This window comes from Abramis brama (genome assembly GCF_963993115.1).
Source record: "Abramis brama genome assembly, chromosome: 21".
Lineage (NCBI taxonomy): Eukaryota > Metazoa > Chordata > Actinopteri > Cypriniformes > Leuciscidae > Abramis > Abramis brama.
This window is the reverse complement of record NC_139983.1, coordinates 3,073,761-3,096,237: the sequence shown is the minus strand read 5'-3', so window position 1 is coordinate 3,096,237 and position 22,477 is coordinate 3,073,761. Positions and strand designations below refer to the sequence as shown.

Below are 22,477 nucleotides of genomic sequence, written 5' to 3'. Positions count from 1 at the left end.
GTGATAATGTATCCATACATGTTGCTGCGAATCCTTTGCCAATTATACAGTGGATATAAAAAGTCTACACACCCCCATTAAAACAGCTTGTTTTTGTGATGTAGAACATGAAACAACATAAATCATAGCAGAACTTTTCACCTTTAATGTAAAACTTACGACCCGTGCAAGTACTGAAAAACAAATTGACACCTTTCAGAGATTTATACTTTAAAGGTGCATAAGTTCTGATAGGATTTGTTTTCGTTTCATTTTTTACATCACAAAAAAAACAGCTGTTTTATATGGAAGCGTGTTACCGCCACAGAATAAAAAATAAAAAAGGTAATTGGGAATTTTTATATCACAGTTCTGACTTTTTTTCTCACAATTGCGCAATTGCGAGTAATATAATCAGAATTGCGTGATATAAAGTCGCAATTGTGAGTTATAAAGTCAGAATTGCGTGATACAAAGTCGCAATTGTGAGTTATAAAGTCAGAATTGCACGATATAAAGTTGCAATTGTGTTATAGTCAGAATTGCGTGATATAAAGTCGCAATTGCGAGTAATACAATCAGAATTGCGTGATGTAAAGTCGCAATTGCGAGTAATAAAGTCAGAATTGCGTGATATAAAGTCGCAATTGTGAGTTATGTCAGAATTGCGTGATACAAAGTCACAATTGTGAGTTATAAAGTCAGAATTGCGTGATACAAAGCCGCAATTGCGAGTTATAAAGTCAGAATTGCGTGATACAAAGCCGCAATTGCGAGTTATAAAGTCAGAATTGCGTGATATAAAGTCAGAATTGTGTGATATAAAGTCAGAATTGCGTGATATAAAGTCAGAATTGTGAGATATAAAGTCAGAATTGCGTGATATAAAGTCGCAATTGCGAGTTATAAAGTCAGAATTGCGTGATATAAAGTCAGAATTGTGTGATATAAAGTCAGAATTGCGTGATATAAAGTCAGAATTGCGTGATATAAAGTCAGAATTGCGTGATATAAAGTCGCAATTGCGAGTTATAAAGTCAGAATTGTGAGTTATAAAGTCAGAATTGCGTGATACAAAGTCACAATTGCGAGTTATAAAGTCAGATAAAGTCAGAATTGTGAGATAAAAAGTCGCAATTGTCTTTTAAAATGTTTTATCCTGTGGCGGAAACAATCTTCCATAGTTTTAACAGGGGTGTGTAGACTTTTTTTTAATATCCACTGTAACTGTGCAATTGTAAAATCAAGGCAACATGACCCTAAAAATTAGTGTTAAAATCAGAGGGCCAAAAACAGAATAGAAAATGACCAGTTATTTCCATTTTGTGGAAAAGAATGGTACTAACATTATAAGTGGACCCCAGGGATCTGTATAAAATAAAACAAATGCAATGCACGACTTCTTTAAGTCAGCTTTGTTTAATAACCCTCAGGAAACCAAGCAAATGGTGGAGAGTTTGGACAAGATTCCCGATGAAGATCGCTGCATCAACTCAGATGTTTTCCAGGAGTTTATTCTGGAGGCGAGGTTGGTGAACACATCCTTTACTACGACACATGAGGAGAATGAGTTTCACACTGACTGTAGCTTCTGCCAGTGGCTTTTCAGTGGCCGTTTCTGCCTTTTCTTCCAGTGAAAGTGACTTGGAGGAAATCCTTACGTTCTACACTCAGAAGAATAAGTCTGCCAGTGTGTTTCTGGGCACTAGCAGAGTCAAGAGGAGCAGCGATGAGAACGGAGAGAGTGAGCGACATTTCCTCATGTTTTACACCACACATGCCATCTCATCAGCCACGCGTGAAGTATGATACAACACATGCTTCAATAACAGATGGTGGTCTTAAAGGGACAGATCACCCAAAAGTGCTAATTCTGTCATAGGGTTGGTTATTGTTGGAATTTTGAGGATTCCGATTTCGATTCTGCTTATCGATTCCGATTCTTATCGATTCCTAATTTCGATTCCAATAAGGTAAAAACAAAACCTTAGATATCACATTTAGTCTTATTGCAAAACATTTAATTGTAGCTGAATATCATGAACAAAAATCAACAAAGTAAAGAACACTTACACAAGGAACGTTGGCCTGTGGTTTAATATATCTCTGATTGTATTCGTCTGAATAATGTCATATACACCTAGGATGACTTGAGGGTGAGTAAATCATGGGCTAATTTTCATTTTTGGGGGAACTATCCCATTAAGGTCAAACTTCATCTTTGTGAGGAACAGACTGACGGCCATTGTTCACTGATAGTCTTCCCTTGCGCCACGGCTCTGAAAACTCATTCTCCATCACACATATGCACATATGCGTGTCAAGTTCAGACGAGGGCATTTTGGTGTGACATCAAACATTACACGCCGTTTTTCAATGTTAACATGATCGCAAATGAGATTTTAGAGTTTGACAGACAGGAATATTATATGTCAATAACAACAATATAAAAATATAATCTGCTCACCCTCATAGTTTTTACTGCTTCATATTTCTGCGGAAACAGTGAGACACTACTAGTCTGGGGTAAGTAAGATTATCAAAAAAAGATTATCAACAACACATTAAATTGTTCAAAAGTGATAGTAAAGACTTTGATAATGTTACACAAGATTTCTATTTCAAATAAATTCCGTTCTTTTGAACTTTTTTATTCATCAAAGAATCTTGAAAAATAAAATGTATGATGGTTTCCACACAAATATGAAGCAGCTCAACTGTTTTCAACACTGATAATAATCATAAATGTTTCTTGAGCATCAAATTATCATATTAGAGTGATTTCTGAAGGATCATGTGACACTGAAGGCTGGAGTAATGATGCTGAAAATTCAGCTTTGATCACAGGAATAAATTACACTTCATTATACTGTATATTCACATAGAAAACAGCTGTTTAATATTGTAATAATATTTCACATTATTAATGTTTTTATTGTGATGCGTAATGTCTTTGTGAGCAGAAGAGACTTCTTTAAAAAAAACTTCGTTATTATTCTAAACTTTAGAAACAGTAGTGTGAAATGTTATGAGAAAAAGATATGTACATGTATGAGAATATGCACAGTTTTTCACACTGTTTGTTTTTTCAGCATGTAATAATTAACAGCTAATAACACACTCATTATTCTCTTTTTCATGAAGCAGCTGCATGTATCAACATGGCCGCCTCTGGTGGTTTAGAGAATGCAGATGCAATCAGCAAGACCCAAATAACAGACAGTACCGCAACTCTAACAGAAGACCAGGGTCAAAGTAATGCAACCCAAAGCTCGGGAAACTGCAGCACAACCAAACACGCTAACAAAAGCAAATGCAACTCCCTGCAAAATGGACACCTCAGAAACAAAAGACAAAGTGGAGACGGCACCGTTACCGAAGCGCCAGCCAACGCTTCGACTGAATCGAGAGTGCTGCGAGATAACACGAGCAAGACTCACACTTCTGTGGTCAGGAACAGGAAAGCTCTGCTGAAAGCGGCGTACGCTCCAGCTTTAGACTGTGAACAGATTGTCTTACAGCACTGTCTCCCAGATCCTCCGCCGTACGTCGAGCCTCCTCCACATCCACTGGCCAACAGCTCCCGCACCATCACTCCTCCACCGCCTGCGTGTGTCACATGGGCCTCGGCTCGCAACCAGTCCGCAGACACCTTCATGCCTCCAGCCGGTCACGTGTGCAGCCTGAGATCAGCTCGGCTGTCCTCTGCAGGACACGGTAATCTGACCAGTGCTCGAACACTCAAGAGAACAGCCATTGCTCAGTTAAACCCAAGACTTGCTTCTCGCTCGTTTTGGGGTGCCTTGTTTTGTTCAAGCATGTCATGGTTATCTGACCACACTGCAAAAAAAATGCTTTTCTTACTCGGGGCCCTATCTTACACCCAGCGCAATTGACTTTGTACACCGACGCATGTATCATTCCTATTTTGCACCCGACGCACAGCAGACTTTTCCCTCCACAGACGCACGTCGGTAAATTAGGGAATGAACTTGCGCTCCCAGGGGCGGTTCAGCGAAAAGAGGAGGCGTGTTCCGGCGCAAACGTTCCCTGGTGCTATTTTGCAGTTTAAGAAAACAATTCCGCCACTGACCAGGAAAAACCTACCCTAAAGTCAGTGTCGCGTTCAGATGCTATTTTAAGGGCGCATGCTTGGCCATAATGTAGCGTGTGCACAACGCACATACACTTTGCTTCTCTCATCTACATAGACACAGCAGTTCACATTTTTGCAAACCATACACTATTACAAGGAAAAATATTCCACACGAGGGAATAAATCTAGCTTACACATTTACCCAAATTATTCAGGCTAATTGTAGTAATGACGGATTAAACCTGTTTGACCAATAGTGGCAAGACACAGGTATATAAGGACACCTGACAAAGTGTCTTTTACGGCCCTGACGAGAACGTCGGTCTCCTCGGCTGTGAACCGCTCCTGGCGTGCGCCTGGCAAATCCGCCGTTATAATAGCAATCCGCCATGGAACAAGCGCGCCTGCTCTTAAAGGGAATGTGAGATGACGCTCTGATTGGTTTATTTCACGTTACGCCCAAACCACACCTATGAGTAATGAAGCTACTTCAGACCAACCCATTTTAGATTTGCGTCGGGCGCAAGAGTCATTTATCCCGCCGGTATAATAGCAACAGCGCCCGAGATCCGCCCACAAAGTTACTTGCGTTTCGCGCTTGATACTTGTGTTTCAGATCGTTAAAATAGGGCCCTGTGTGTTTTTGTCTTGTTTCCAAATATCCAAAAAAAATCTTGAATAAAGATGCATTTACTAAAGTAGTAAAAGGCCATAAGATATTATGTCTTGTTTTCTGGGGAAATAAATTAAAGTGAGTTTTTGCTTAAAACGAGCAAAATTATCTGCCAATGGGGTAAGAAAATGATCTTGTTTCTGTTTGAATTAAGATTATTTTTCTGACCCCATTGCCAGATCACTTTTCTTGTTTTAAGCAACAACTCACTTTTTGATATTTGGAAACGACAAAAATACTAAGTAAGAAAAATATTTTTTTTGCAGTGCAGAGCTTAAACACTAATTTTTTAAAGCTCATCAGCTTTAATGCACTCAAATCTGTCTAATTTCAAACTTTTGTCGTTTTGGTTTAAATGACAAAAAGAAGTATTCAAAAAAAAATTGCATTTAACTTACAATCTGCTAATGAGTGGAAAATATGTTAAAATACTCCACTTAATGTCAAAGAACTTTACATAAATAAGCTTTTTTTCCCCCACAAAATCTGTAATTTTCTGTAATGTTTCTCCGGTAATCTGACCACAGCTCAAACACTCAGCAGACGGAGAACACGGCCCTCATTTTGGGGTGCCTGATTTGTTCTAGCATGTCACTTTCTCACTAAATATGATATGTATTTTGTACACTTTTTTATATATATATATATTTATTTATTTATTTTATTTTTTGGTCTAAACATTCTTAAATCAAGATACAGAAGTGAGTTTATTAGGGCTGTAACGATCCCCTCATGTCACGATTCGACACGTATCACGATACTGAACTCACGATACGATATTATTGCGATACTCCAAGACATTTGATAAAAGGTTAACAAAAAATGAACTGTTGATAAAAATGCTAAATTTGGTTTTACATTGTGGGTGTAAATGAATAGGCTTGGACTTGGTGCTGAAACCCAAAGCACAGGACAATAGAGACACCAGAATAACAATATTCATGATTCTGAAGATGAAAATACTGAATTATTGTAGATGAATATGCTTGTTCTGTCACTGACTAGATATATTTAAAATAATATAGGCCACTTTTACTGGTAACATCAGATATTCGGCATTATCAGGACACACAAATATTCCCCCATTGCATTATTATACATTATATATATAGTAGTTTAATGTAGTGCTGACACTAAAACTCTGAAAATGTGAATTCCTCCTAATTTTAAACTTGTCTTGTTTCAACTCCTAATTTTTCTCACACAGTAATTTTCATTTTCAGTGAACTATCCACAATACATATTGATGCATTTTTGTATAGCACTATATTGTTACACCCTGAGAGTTTATGGTTAAAACAAGAAAACATATCTGCCATTGGAGTGAGAAAAATCATGTTAAATGTTAGAATCATGGCCAGTGACAGAAGAAAACGCAAACATTACAGAAAATTACAGATTTTGTGAGAGAGAAAAAAAAGCTTATTTGTTTGATTTTTTTTTGGACATTAAGTGGATTATTTGAACATTTTTTTCAACTCATTTGTAGATTGTAAGTTAAATAATATATATTATTTTTGAATACTTCTTTTTGTCATAAAACCGAAACGTTTGCAATTACACTGATTTTGTTATTTTGAAAAGTTAATGAGCTGAAAAAAACTGCGTGATGGAATGCTTTTATAGATATTTGTTTTAGTGCTGGGCAACGATTAATCGCATCCAAAATAAAAGTTTGTGTTTCTATAATATATGTGTGTGTACTGTGTATAATTAGTTTGTGTATATAAATACACACACATGTATATATTTAAGAAAAAATAGTTTTTTATATATGAAATATTTATATTTATATATAAAATAAAGTATATATGAATATGTATACAGTATATACATGCAAATATTTCTTGAATATATACATGCATGTGTGCGTATTTATATATACAAACTAATTATACACAGTACACACACATATATTATGTAAACACAAACTTTTATTTTGGATGCGATTAATCGTTGCACAGCACTATTTATTTTTTTATTTTTTTTACTTAGCATAATCAAAGATTAGGCATTTTCAGCAGGGCTGTGTATTTCTTCCCCTCCACCACTTCTGAAATGTCATTTGTGTTTGTGTGTACCTGAGGACGGTTTAAAAAGATGGACTGATTCTGGTTTTAAAGCGCTCGTGTTTTCCACATCCTCTTCATGTTTGTTGTTTGTTTGACTGTCAGTGATCCAGAAGGCCAGTGTGAGTAAGTCCAGGCCAGTTTCTGCTGGAGTGCTGAACGAGAAGGACTCGCTGTCGTCCCAGGCTCAGTGTAACCAGCAGGCCATCGTATCAGCTCTGAGGAAACTAGTGGAGAAGCAGGCGGCCCGCCAGTACAGCTCGTCCAGCCACATCAGCCTGCTCACACAGCACGTGAGTTATGAGCTACACAACTACACAACACGAGAGTTATGAGCTACACAACTACACAACACGAGAGTTATGAGCTACACAACTACACAACACGAGAGTTATGCCAGTACAGCTCGTCCAGCCACATCAGCCTGCTCACACAGCACGCGAGTTATGAGCTACACAACTACACAACACGAGAGTTATGAGCTACACAACTACACAACACGAGAGTTATGCCAGTACAGCTCGTCCAGCCACATCAGCCTGCTCACACAGCACGTGAGTTATGAGCTACACAACTACACAACACGAGAGTTATGAGCTACTCAAACACGTGAGTTATGATCTACACAACACGTGAGTTATGAGCTACTCAACACGTGAGTTATGAGCTACTCAACACGTGAGTTATGATCTACTCAACACGTGAGTTATGATCTACACAACACGTGAGTTATGAGCTACTCAACACGTGAGTTATGATCTACACAACACGTGAGTTATGAGCTACTCAACACGTGAGTTATGAGCTACTCAACACGTGAGTTATGATCTACTCAACACGTGAGTTATGATCTACACAACACGTGAGTTATGAGCTACTCAACACGTGAGTTATGATCTACACAACACGTGAGTTATGAGCTACTCAACACGTGAGTTATGAGCTACTCAACACGTTATGAGCTACACAACTACACAACACAAGAGTTATGCCAGTACAGCTCGTCCAGCCACATCAGCCTGCTCACACAGCACGCGAGTTATGAGCTACACAACTACACAACACGAGAGTTATGAGCTACACAACTACACAACACGAGAGTTATGCCAGTACAGCTCGTCCAGCCACATCAGCCTGCTCACACAGCACGTGAGTTATGAGCTACACAACTACACAACACGAGAGTTATGAGCTACACAACTACACAACACGAGAGTTATGCCAGTACAGCTCGTCCAGCCACATCAGCCTGCTCACACAGCACGTGAGTTATGAGCTACACAACTACACAACACGAGAGTTATGAGCTACACAACTACACAACACGAGAGTTATGAGCTACACAACTACACAACACGAGAGTTATGCCAGTACAGCTCGTCCAGCCACATCAGCCTGCTCACACAGCACGCGAGTTATGAGCTACACAACTACACAACACGAGAGTTATGAGCTACACAACACTACACAACACGAAAGTTATGAGCTACACAACTACACAACACGAGAGTTATGCCAGTACAGCTCGTCCAGCCACACCAGCCTGCTCACACAGCATGTGAGTTATGAGCTACACAACTACACAACACTACACAATAGGGGTGCGCCAAAATATCGATATGGCGATATCTCGCGATATTTTCTCCCGCGATCGATTCTCGATGCGCTTTTGCCAAGTATCGATATTAAAAGCCGTTAGGGCGGGCGTACACGGTGCGAGTTCGGACACTCGGGAGGTCGTGAGATATTGCACACGTTGCGAGTCAGTTTAACTGATAATCGCGTCAAAGCAGCTGGTACAAGGCACGACTGTCCTGCATGAATTTTATCCCAAGCCGGCAGCAATCACGTGGGCTTTCGCGCTAAACCGTCATGTTGCGAATGGGAGAGAGAGAGAGAGAAAAGTGTGTGTGTGTGTGTGTGACAGTGACAGTGTATGCGCACGCTGTATGGTTGCTGCCACTGAGGTATAGCCCCATCGACGTGGTTGTGTATGATTTGGCAATAGGGGACAGCTGGTGAAAAAACATGTTTAAAAATTATCGGGAGGTGCTCGTAACGTGCTCGGCTCGGCTTGTAATTCCTCTCACACGCTACGAGCCGCGACCATGCGAGCATCACCGATTCCACTCGATTTCTCCAGAGTGAAAAAAATCATCTGCAGCAAAACAAAAATAGTGTCTGTGACTGTTTTGTTGCAACTGATAAGACACAAGTTGTTTTTGTTATTGTGTTTCATCCAAAAACGAAATGGAGATTCATTTTCCTAATTAAAAAAAAAAAACTTTTTATTTCTTAAAACATGATATATTGTGAGTTATTACTGATAATATATCGATTATCGCAGTATCGCCATATCGTGATATTATCGGTATCGTGAACAATGTATCGCGTATCGTATCGTATCGTGAAGTACCCAGTGATTCCCAGCCCTACTACACAACACAAGAGTTATGAGCTACACAACACTACACAACACAAGAGTTATGAGCTACACAACACTACACAACACGAGAGTTATGAGCTACACAACACGTGAGTTATGATCTACTCAACACGTGAGTTATGAGCTACACAACACTACTCAACACGAGAGTTATGAGCTACACAACACGTGAGTTATGATCTACACAACACGTGAGTTATGATCTACACAACACGTGAGTTATGATCTACACAACACGTGAGTTATGAGCTACTCAACACGTGAGTTATGATCTACACAACACGTGAGTTATGAGCTACTCAACACGTGAGTTATGAGCTACTCAACACGTGAGTTATGATCTACACAACACGTGAGTTATGAGCTACTCAACACGTGAGTTATGATCTACTCAACATGTGAGTTATGATCTACACAACACGTGAGTTATGAGCTACTCAAACACGTGAGTTATGATCTACACAACACGTGAGTTATGAGCTACTCAACACGTGAGTTATGATCTACACAACACGTGAGTTATGAGCTACTCAACACGTGAGTTATGAGCTACTCAACACGTGAGTTATGATCTACTCAACACGTGAGTTATGATCTACTCAACACGTGAGTTATGAGCTACTCAACACGTGAGTTATGATCTACTCAACACGTGAGTTATGATCTACTCAACACGTGAGTTATGATCTACTCAACACGTGAGTTATGATCTACTCAACACGTGAGTTATGAGCTACACACAACAAATACAAGATCTCAAATATTACAGTCGGAACACATGAGGAGTGTCTGTGCTGTAAATTGGTAAGTTTGGGGTCTTTAAGGTTTATAAAAAAAATAAAAATTCCACAAAAATATGAAGCAGCAAAAACTGTTTTCAACTTTGATAATAATCATACATGTTTCTTGAACATTACAGGAATAAATTACACTTTACTAAATATTCACATAGAAACAGTTGAAGTGTTCACACACTTTTGAAGTGTAATAATATATGATAATATATTAATAATATATGAGTGGCCATTAAGAGACTGAGCGTGATTCAAGGCCCCGATATACTCGCGGCACGCCAAAGTCCTTTTCGTTCTTCACTTAGAAATAAAAAGAAATTGGAAATGCAGCGATGAACTGTTAAGGATCATCCAGACGCCGTCTGAGAGGGAGCAGAGCACCGGGCCGCTCACCTCTGACTGGATTTTGCCTCTGGTCATTGGTTTATTTGCCCCACCTCCTATCCTTCATCCCTCCTCGTTTCCTCACGATTTCTGTCTCTTGCTGGATCATTAGAATGAGATTACATAATGTGCATTCAAATGATCAAACAACACTATAACAAAGATTGCGTTAAACGTAACTTTAAGCGTTAAATAAACACAAACAATGCGGCATATAAGCATAATTAAACATTTAATGTTAACTGTCCCAGGCTCTCGGCCCCGTCCTGCTTCACACCACGGTAATGTTAATAAAACGAATACATGAGCTCATTCATGAACGAAGACGACAATCCCATGATCCCATGCTCATTCACAGCGTCAGCAAGATACGCTTTTGTTATTGTTTCGAATAAGCGACCTCTAGTGGTGAAACTTACACACTGTGCCTTTATGAAATGCAATGAAATTTCTCAAATGACAACAATCATGCTCAGTAATCAAGATGTCAATTTTGAATTTTGAATTATTAGTTTAACCATTATATTTTATAACTAAAATATTTTTTTAAATTTTCATTGACTAATTCTAGAATAAAATTCCCAGACTTTTACCCTTCGGTTTCACAGACAAGGCTTACGTCTAATCCCAGACTATAATGCATGTTTGAGCCGTTTTAACTGAAAGCATATGTCGTTGTCCTTGTTTTGTCTCTAGATCTAAATGTCTACTCATCTAAATGCCTCTGATTGGCCGTTGCATTGACTCATCTAAATGTCACTGATTGGCCGTTGCATTGACTCATCTAAATGTCACTGATTGGCTGTTGCATTGACTTATCTAAATGCCTCTGATTGGCCGTTGTAGTGCTGGGCGGTGTACCGGTTCATACCGAATACCGGTGTTTATTTTTTTATGATATGAATTTTTTAAATACCGCAGTACCGGTGTATGTCGCTTTAATAACGATCGGAACGCGGCGCGACACTGTTTGCGAGGGTCCTTTTTCACTGTTGCACTGTAGTGATGCACGTGTTACTAAGCCTGACTTTGAAGGTGGATAGGTTAAACTATAATTGATAGCTGTCAAATTATATTACAGTGTTTCCCATACATTGGTTCACAATATCAACACAGCCTTTTGGAAAATCTATTTGTGGTTGGCATTGACATCGTTGAATAAACATGAGCACTGCACGTTTCAAAATCAAAACGTGGCGCTGGTGTTTTTCTATGATTGTATCTGAAGCGAACTGACGGTCTTTAGAAAAGTTTATTTGTTATTACGATTGAATCTTTCTTTATCTTTCCTGATAAAGCAGCGTTTATGAGCGTTGCTGCTTTGTGTACAGCCGTTACCGGGGAAACCGCTATTTCTGCCGCTCCTAAAGCGCCTCCTGCTGGCACCTCTTTGTAAACAGCCTTGCAAACCTGTATTAATACTAGTGTGGATTTTTTTCTACAATATTCACTCATGACAGTAAAATAGGGCATTCTAAGTCAATCTACTGCAGTATTTCCTCTCTCACTCAGTGAAAAATGTGTTTTACACCCAGTCATGCTTGAAAAAACAAAACAAAAAACGTCATATACCATGAAACCGGTGTAATTTAGAAAAATACCATGATGTGGATTTTTGGTCATACCGCCCAGCACTAGGCCATTGCATTGACTCATCTAAATGTCACTGATTGGCCGTTGCATTGACTCATCTAAATGCCTCTGATTGGCCGTTGCATTGACTCATCTAAATGTCACTGATTGGCCGTTGCATTGACTCATCTAAATGCCTCTGATTGGCCGTTGCATTGACTCATCTAAATGCCTCTGATTGGCCGTTGCATTGACTCATCTAAATGTCTCTGATTGGCCGTTGCATTGACTCATCTAAATGTCTCTGATTGGCCGTTGCATTGACTCATCTAAATGCCTCTGATTGGCTGTTGCATTGACTCATCTAAATGTCTCTGATTGGCCATTGCATTGACTCATCTAAATACCTCTGATTGGCCGTTGCATTGACTCATCTAAATGTCTCTGATTGGCCGTTGCATTGACTTATCTAAATGCCTCTGATTGGCCGTTGCATTGACTCATCTAAATGTCTCTGATTGGCGGTTGCATTGACTCATCTAAATGTCTCTGATTGGCCGTTGCATTGACTTCAGAGCATGTGAGCGGAGTGGAGCGGTAAGAATCTCCGCTCATCGCTCACGGAACTGTTCACCCCTCCGCTCCCCCGCTCAAAGCTACATCAGGCCGCTCCGCTCATTATCGCTCAGCGCTCAACGAGGTTTGCTTCGCGCTCCACTCAAATCGCCCCCCGCTCGCTCCAAAAAAGGAAAAAAATCTACATGTATATCACTTTTAGCTTAGACCACAGCCTTACCTCCTAAAGAACTAATGAGTAACAACAACATTTTTCAAATAGAAATGTTTTATTTCAAATTACAGGCCTATGTAAGAAGGAATATAGCCTACACAAAAAGTCCTGTAAAATTAAACGAATAAATGGGCCTAATAATATAAATAAAAATTATATAAACAAAAATATGATAAATTTTTTAAAAGTAAATGAACTATAAGGCCAGAATTTTGATAAGTGAACTTTTGCGCAACACGAACGATTAAAATTTAAATTGGCTTCCATACACACAAATAGCTGTAAAATTAAATGAATAAATGGGCCTAATAATATAAATATTATTACGGACGACACAAATTCGGCTAAATAAAACGAACCATTAGGTCTACTTGAATGAAAAAACGAATTTGTTTGAATATTACGCTATATTTAATTTACACTTTGTTACAAGTTACCGTATTCAATTTGCTAACCTTTTGTTTTTTTCCCAGCGTGTTCGCGTAGCTCACGTTCATGTTTTCGAGAGATGTGTCTTTTGAGATTCCAAAATGAATCTTTGCTGACTGAAACGATGTCTCCACATTCGTTTTCTTGTACCACATTATCATTGTTAGTTAGTTAGTTATATTAATAGTACACCTGACCTGTATGACTTCTCATTTTCCTTTTTGAAGTAGCCTACTTTTTGAACTCCATTATTGAGCCGAGTTTTGACTGAAAATAGTCAACTGTCGATGACTGTGCAAGACAGATGGATCCTGGTTTAGGTTTGACTGAGCATGCTTCAGACTCGTGGTGTGAGCGGAGCGAAATTGGAGCGGGAAATAAGGCGACGCTCCGTCCTTTTAAAAATGCCGCTCTGCGCTCTGTCCAAGATCCGCCCGCTCCCGCTCCCCGCTCGCTCCCGCTCCACTCCGCTCACATGCTCTGATTGACTTATCTAAATGTTTCTGATTGGCCGTTGCATTGACTTATCTAAATGTTTCTGATTGGCCGTTGCATTGACTCATCTAAATGTCTCTGATTGGCCGTTGCATTGACTCATCTAAATGTCTCTGATTGGCCGTTGCATTGACTCATCTACATGCCTCTGATTGGCCATTGCATTGACTCATCTAAATGTCTCTGATTGGCCGTTGCATTGACTCATCTAAATGTCTCTGATTGGCCGTTGCATTGACTCATCTCAATGTTTTTGATTGGCCGTTGCATTGACTCATCTAAATGCCTCTGATTGGCCGTTGCATTGACTCATCTAAATGTCTCTGATTGGCCGTTGCATTGACTCATCTAAATGTTTCTGATTGGCCGTTGCATTGACTCATCTAAATGTCTCTGATTGGCCGTTGCATTGACTTATCTCAATGTTTATGATTGGCCGTTGCATTGACTCATCTAAATGCCTCTGATTGGCCGTTGCATTGACTCATCTAAATGTCTCTGATTGGCCGTTGCATTGACTCATCTAAATGCCTTTGATTGGCCATTGCATTGATAAGCCCAACAGAAATGTGAGTGAGTGTTTATAATGCCTGGCGTTTGTGCGGTTGGGCTGTAGGATCTGGAGTGTGTCTGAGTAAAGCTGACGGATCCACAGACACACAGTGTGTTTATCAGGAGCATTATAGAGGAAGCAGTGTGTGTGTGTGTGTGTGTGTGTGTGTGTGTGTGGTCTCATTATCAGATGCTCCACAGAGGCGCTTTCTCTTGATATTTAACTAGCAGGCAGTTTTCCCTCATTTCCCTCATTCCCTCAAGACTAATTGATTCTTATAAATAAAAGAATGTTACAAACTGGCACCAGTGCAAGAGTGAGATTAGTTCAGACGAACACCTGAAGCGTTTCTCCGGGCTCTGAGACCACACAGATTCCCTGACGCTGATGTTACTGAACACTGTTACTCTAGAAGCTGTTTACTTTAGTTCATGTCATGCTGGAGACCATCCTTCCCGCTCTAATGCTTTAATAGCTTGAACAGAAACATCAGACAAGTGAAATTGTGCTTTCTGGCAGAATCCAAAGTCTGGAACTACATGATGATTCATAGAAAAATATACATTTAAAGATTAAAAACAGAGTACATGTAATGTGTAACAACCTCCCATTTAAATAAAAAAAAGACTCCCATTCACTGACTATGGTGATATTGTTTCGCATTTGAAATTTTAAAGGGCAGTGGAATATTCTGTTGATTGGCAATAACATTTCCTGGTTTAGATGTAATTTTATGGGAATAATTTAATGCACCGTCAGAAGTGGTTGGCATTTTCAGCCTTGCATTCTTTGCCTTGGAAATCTGGCTTTACCGGCAGGCGTTTTAAACACCTCATTCACATAATGACTGCTCTAATGAGTGAAAATATAGCAAGTGAAGCCTTATGAGTGTTTGGTCTGTTTTTTATTTTTAAGAGCGGATTTAAAACAGCTTGGAAATCGCATTATTCCTACTTTATACTTAACCTTACTTCATAATCAATACTTTCAGTTGTAGTATATGGACGTCTCAGGTCGTTTCTGTCGGTCGTCCACATGTAGCCTTTCATAAAGAGCCTTTCAGCCTCAGCGCACGGGTCATTTGCACAAACCATCATCACAACCCAGCATAACATTTTTGTTCACCTCGCACCATTTACAGTAGCTCCAAATATAGATTGAGTTCAGCACTGCAATATTCACACTGGCTAAAGCTCTTTCAGCCCTTTCTTCTGTGCAGAAGAGCGAGAGAATAAAGGATTTCACTCACCATCAAAACTAATCGTTATTCATGGAAAAACATCACCGTTAACTGGAACATCATTTAAATTAGAGTTCATTTTTAGCCATATATAGACCTCTTGCTAGGGGTGAAGAGACCGAGAGAGAGAAACACGAGGTGCTTAACAAATATGACTTGAATAGGGCTGAACGATTCGAGAAAAAATCTAATTGTGATTTTTATGATAAAAATATTATTTATTTAAAGGTCCAGTTGCTCCACAATTTGGCCAATGTTATATGATTATATATCAATATATAATAATTATTAATATTTTGTTTATAAAACAAAAATATTAAACAAAATAAGAAATAATACTATTCCAAATTGAGCGGCATTGGTTCCGAAAGCTTTTTTTTTTTCCATTAATTTTTCCCATAGGGATTTTAAAATAGTCTTTGTTAAGTTTGCCATGATCCAAACCAACCAGCTACGAGGAGAATCACAGCACTACAAAGTTTGATTTTAGGCAAATGTACAAAACCGTTTACTTGACGGTTTTAGTGAGGGAAAGAACTACAATCCCAGCATAATAAAATAAAAAAATAAAAAAGAAATATAAAACTGCTCATTTACAGATGAGCATATTAGCAAACTTATATTTTAAGTTTATTGCAAAATATTCATATATATACAAACATTTGAGTAGTTTGAGAACGTAGAGAGATTGCTTCGATGACGTCATTCGCAGAGCTTCATGGGAGTGGGCGGAGCTAAAGAGCTCTTCTGCTTTTTTCAACTCTCTGATTGGTGTCATTTTCTGTACAGCATCATGGGTAATGTAGTTTATGAGCAGAGTATTTAACAGAAATAAAAATGATCATGAGCTGCTCACAGTGCCGTGCTTCACTCTGAAACACACAACACATATATTTTATTAAAGCAGCCTTTGTGATTTGATAAGTGCACTAAGCCATATCACAATTTCAGGGGGTTTCCAATTACTTGTGCATCCTTACATGAAATGCTTTAAAAAAAAGTCAAATTTTTGTTATTTTTTAACAAAGTGTGAATATTAATAATAAATTATTTAAAAAAAATTGAACAGTCATTTGACTCTGTTGAACAAACTAAACAAAACAAGCAAATCCAACAATGAAGCAACAAACACACAACATAACTACAGAGCCCAAGTCATAAAACGAGTACGAGTGAAAAAATACAATCTCCGAACCACCTGTGTCTACACCCATAGGTGTCAGTATAAAGCCCAAACATATAAACTTACCTCAGTGCATATTTAAAGTCCCCCTGTAGTCAATAAATGTATTAATTAAAACTCATCTTTGATCACCAAAATGACATTAAAAATGCCTTCATGCCTTAAAATAGCTTGACTATAACTCGACACCCTTGCCTCATTTAGTATGCGTGGTTCTATGAATATGCAAATGAGCCCCGCCTCCACTCACTCACTCAGCTCAGAGATCCACTGGTTGACGATCACACGTTGATCTGATTGGTTACAAGGTAGTTTGTGACGTCAGAAACACCAGCGATTTCAAAGCGTGTTTTTGAGACTGTCTTTGGTTCACTGCAGTTTTAAGGAGGAAATACTCAGCAATGCTGTCGACTTATGAATTTACACATGGTTTGTCTTAAAGCATATTAAAAACACCACATAGACACATATAAACAACATTAAAAGCTGGATTTTGCATTGCGATACAAAAAGGAAGGCACTTAAATATCAGTCTCCACCCTCATCTTTACTACTGTAGTAAGAAACGTCAACTTTTACAAATAATGTGCTGTTTAGCAATGAGAGTTTGATATCTGTTGACAGGACTGCAGATCATAAGCTCAAATCTGCCTTTCTTCAGTGAGGTCTGAAACACCTGCCTCTGAAGAATGCCTGACATTTCCCGTTCGCGCGGCCTGACACTTAAACAAACAGATGAGTGCAGAATGCGCAGGTCAAGCTTTTCTAGGTCAGTCGGCTTTCAGCTCTGCCTGAATCCTCACTGAGTTTCGCTAGTGTTATGGCAGCAAATGATTTAATAAAATCAGGTCCATTTTGCAGCTTATTCTGGTGAAGAACAGTCAACAGGACGGCAGGAAGAGAACATCTGACTGACATCTAACGTGCACCAAGCCAAAGGCCTAATTCAGAAAGGCATGAATAATAACTATATAGTAATAATAAAAGTAATATAGTGAATAATAGAACAAAAGAAATGTAATACTGATCATTCAGTAAGATCACAGTGATATTTGAACAGAAAATGTGACTGTGTACATGATTTCTGCCCGTTCATTTTCTTTCATGCCGACTTTAAGTCAAGTTACATTTACTTGAGGAGACTTAACATATTAAGTCTTGTTTTCTGTTTAAGTTTTGATTAAGAAAAATAAACTTAAAAGGGAAAACAAGGTTATTTTTCTGACCCTATTGACATGTTTTTTTGTTGTTGCTTTTTTTAAACAAATTTTGATATATTTTTCAGTTAACAAGACCTTAAAAATTCCACTTAGTTTTGAGTGCCCTCGAAAGTAAAGTCCCCTCAATGAGGGAAGTGGAGTTGAAGATCTTTCCCTATGAAATGGGACACCACTATATGCAAATTAGCGTGGCAAACCTCACTACGTCACGTGCAGCGTCGTGTCTACTACTACTACTACTATTTTCATTCAGAAAATGCCGGTTCCAGCTGTTGTGTGGGCTGTTATAAAGTTAGAGTTATTCATTCAAGAGCTGGGAGTAATTTTCTCTTTGCCTTTAGTTGTTTTATTCACATTAAAGGTGTAATCATTAGCAGGTTTATTAGACGCTGCCACTTTAAGACCGAATTCAGATCTAATAATACACATTTTCTCCCAACTATTCAACAACTAACTCCCATTTAAGACATAAACTGTGTTAAAGTGAATCTCCAAACTGGTCATTTAGCCATATTTTTGTCTGTATTTGATCGTTTAGACGTGCACATGAAACCCAAAGTAGTTTGCTTGTCTAACGTTAGTTGCAGTCCGTTTCCGAACGCGCGCCGCCATGGGAACAGGGTCAACGTCTCTTGCGCGGATCATTGTGCTTATAATAGCTCTTTTTACAATCAAACACCTCCCGCAATTTAGAATCAGCAGACACTGCATTTTACAACCATCACTGATTGTGCTCAGTGCTGTTTGGGTTTAACGTTAGGGAAAAGTGACAGCGCGCTGTGAAGAAAAAGATGAAGCACTAGACAAACTAGTTTTTAATAGTTTTACCTCACGTCTTCTTTTTATAATCCTTGGAAGCCAAAATCGAAAATAAAATTAGATGAACTACCCAGATCAGATGTATATTTGATGGGCAGACTCTCTCGAAGCACTCGGCAGATATCATGAACATCATCAGATAGATAGCTTCGTGACATATTTTCTAACATTAGAGTTCAAAACTTAACAGTCCATTGGCTGTGCATCAAACTAACATATTCCAACATATTTAGAAATTTTAACATGCTTATTTGCGAAAATATGCTTAAAATTCAATTGTTCCTTTCCAGCGGTGTCCGCCATCTTGTTTAAAAAAATTTACCGGCTTGCTGAGTCCGCAAGGTATCCTGGGTAATTTCTTCTTCCACTTCGTTTTAAGCCTGCATCGGACCGCACTATGTTTTGAGGGTTGATTTTAAGGGGAGAATAGCACTCCCCCTTGCTCTTTAGAGTATTGGGACACCCTACCCCTACACGAGAACGCGCAAAAACAAGGGTTAGGGCAGAAATCTAGGGTAAGGGGAGGTATTGGGACAGGCCCTTAATATCTTAAGTAATTTTGCTTCTCAAGTATGTATTTTGTAATTCAAGTACTCGATTTAAAAAATCCTCGAATGCAATTCACCCGTGTCGAGTAACCGGCAAAATATCGGCAGTGGCGAGAATCCATGAACTGCATTATTACACCAATTTCTAATGCTGCACTATATATTAAAACCATTTAAAAACCATACTGTTGCATATTGCTATTGTGAATTCACAAAGGCATATATGCCTTGTGTGTTTAATATACAGTATATGAGCTTTAATTATTTTCTTGTGTGTCGGGTACGAGCGACATTTACATGCGTCTCAAACTCCATCTCTGCATACGCTGTGAGTTTGGGTGGGTTATACTGTAACGTTCATCTGGGAACGCAATGTGTGCCATTTCACCAGATTTGTAACATAAATCATTTATAAACCTACACCAATACAACAGAATACATCAATATGTTTCTAAATTTGTTTCTAAAAAGTTTTGAGGTCCACATTTTCTTGTTCAATTGCAGTGGCTGTAGCATTTCTATTGTAAAGAAGAGGCCAAATATTAAAGATTAAGTACAAATTTGGCCAAAATTAAACCAGGATTTGATCTGCTGTAAATTGTAACAACACCAGGCTGTTGGTGCCATCTGTGTTATAATACATAATGTACATAAGATGATTGTTTATATTATGTATATTATGTGTTTTAACGGTGTTGTTCTATGTAACCATATGATTACTTGCTTTTTTATACTTTATTTGAACTAAATTTTGCTGTGTTATTATATATGTATTTTAAGGCTTTTGTAATTAAAGGCTTAGGTCTTTGCTTTGATCTATTTTTATTAACAACCAAAAAAAATATCAGATTACTCGATTATAAGGTTGCAGCTAACGATTATTTTGATAATTGATTAATCTGTCAATTATTTATTCGATTCTTCGATTATTATAAAAAAAATTAATACATTTTTTTAAACTGTTATTCCACATCCTGCCCAATGCTGTCCTCTCCGAACAATGGATATGTAATATAAAGCCTATAAAAACAAATGATTGTATCTATATATCTAAGCTATGCTGTACATTATAAGCAAACAATAAATAAATTAAATAAAAAATGATAATAAACAAAACCAAAAGCACAAAATGTTAAGTCGTACGAGGTATGAGGAACACACTCATTCACTCATCTGAACAGTAATTAGCTCTTCTAGTAACAAGAGACAGCCCTAGTTTAGATTTGTACTGGAAAATGACAGAAATGCTATGGAAGAATAATAAGTTCCTGCAGTGTCTCTGATTGTTGTTTTCCCCACAGCTGACTAATCTGAACCTGTCGAACGGGATCTTCAGCAGAGGGGGTCTGACATTGGCTCCTGGGGTCCGACCCGGACCCGTGAGAGCAGTGCATACAGACGCGGCCCCTGGGAACTCTGGGTAAGTGTTCATGCATTTCTGTTGTGTTGCTCACATCATCAAAGTGATTCAGATATGATGACTTGTTACTTACTTGAGCTCAACTCATCATGCAGGGCTGCGCTATACTAGACTCATTGTGCTAGTGTTGTCTTCATAGTAATTCTGTTCTCAAGTATATATTAATTTCTTGCTATTGCAGTTTTGTAATGTTATTGGTATTCTTTATTCACATTTATTTATATAGTGCTTTACACAATACATTATACTGTTTCAAAGCAGCTTCACATCAACAAACAGGAAAATACCATAATGTCAATTTATCAATTATGAATCAAATTCAATTTCTGCTTTAAAGAAGCTCTACAGAAGATAATGGTGTCATTATTGAGCTCAATCCAGTTCAATGTTGATTCAGTTCTGTTCAATAACAGTGTCAATGTTGCAAAGTTCATCAATTACTGTATGAAACAAGTTCAACTCAGCTTTAAGCAGCTCTACAGAAGACAATAGTGTCAGTAATCATATAATACTACATGAAAGGTGAGTGACGGATAACAGCACTTCTGTCATGACAACTATACTGGACACTATACTGTCAAAGAGCACTGTCCTTCGGATGAGACGTTAAACCGAGGTACTGACTCTCTGTGGTCATTAAAAATCCCAGGATGTCCTTCGAAAAAAGTATGTGTTTAACCTCGGCATCATGGCCCAACTTGCCCATTGGCCTCTGTCCGTCATCATCATGGCCTCCAATAAGCTATTTATTTCATTTATGTAAATAACTGAATTTCAATGTTAAAGGTGAACTCAGTAATGCATTAAAAAGGAGAAATTCTAAAATTTTCAAGGGAATTAATCAAAGAATGAGCATTTTTTATGTTATGAGATGAAGGAAAAGATGACAAAAGAGATGAACAGCTCCAGCGTAAAGTGGACTACTAAAAACTTCCATCCACACCAGTAGGTGTCAGTATAAACTCTACTCTGGCCAGCCAAATATAAACAAACAGAGGGCATCTTTACCTGCTCATTCAGCTTATACAATACAGAAACAGTGCAGTCCTTCATCTTTCTCGCTCAGTCACTGTTTCTTCCCCCCAGTGATGCAGTCTAAAGTGCTTTGTTAAAGGGTGAATTGGCATTCTGTGAACTTTTTCAGTGTGATCATCTTTAGACAATTTAATAGGTGCTTTAGTCGACATTGGCCAAACCGTTTACAGTCATTAAAACTTACAAGCCAGTTTAATGGCCTCTGAAGAATCTTTTAAGAGAGCTGAGAGTCTAAAATTGGGTGTAAACGTCATTTTTATAGAAGCATTTCCTCCGTGATCTATGACCATATAGTGTGCTTTCTAGAAATGGTGTCCCTGAAATCAGTCTGTTTTCCTTGCCCTCTGTGTGCAGATACATGTTACGCTTGGCAGAGAGTTTGATACTGCGGTAGACCAAGTCATGGGGGTGAAAGACTGAAGACTGTTCAAGTTCAAGTGTCATATTATCAGAGCTCCTGACCTGTACTATCTCAGCAGGATGAACGTCATGAGCGTGAAGCGGTGGAAGGGTTAAACACACGCCGTTTTGCCTGTATTTTTACAGTGATATGCGAGTGACAATGTCTCAGACACTTTGGCCCTGATCGCCCTCCACTGTTTTTCCAGTCCAACCCTTCCTTATGTATGGAACTGTCAGGGAATTCCTGGAATGTCTGTCTTTTTCCCTTTTTAAAATGGTTTTATTTCCAGCCGTTATATAGAATCTGTAGCGCTGATGGCCGTGTGGTTT

The 22,477-nt window shown here is 38.5% G+C and overlaps 1 protein-coding gene across 2 annotated transcripts in view; it reads left to right on the top strand.

Annotated features, from left to right (window-relative positions):
- Positions 1–22,477, top strand: part of ttll5 (tubulin tyrosine ligase-like family, member 5) — a 145,827-nt gene that overhangs the window by 74,884 nt on the left and 48,466 nt on the right. Inside the window, exons 24-28 of one of the 2 annotated variants that reach the window (XM_084097321.1) lie at positions 1,413–1,507; positions 1,614–1,723; positions 3,127–3,696; positions 6,923–7,110; positions 20,592–20,710. In XM_084097321.1, coding sequence (XP_083953447.1) covers positions 1,413–1,507; positions 1,614–1,723; positions 3,127–3,696; positions 6,923–7,110; positions 20,592–20,710 — 1,082 coding nt within the window. Of the gene's footprint in view, positions 1–1,412; positions 1,508–1,613; positions 1,724–3,123; positions 3,697–6,922; positions 7,111–20,591; positions 20,711–22,477 lie in introns of both variants that reach the window. The other variant, XM_084097320.1, reaches the window with a different exon arrangement.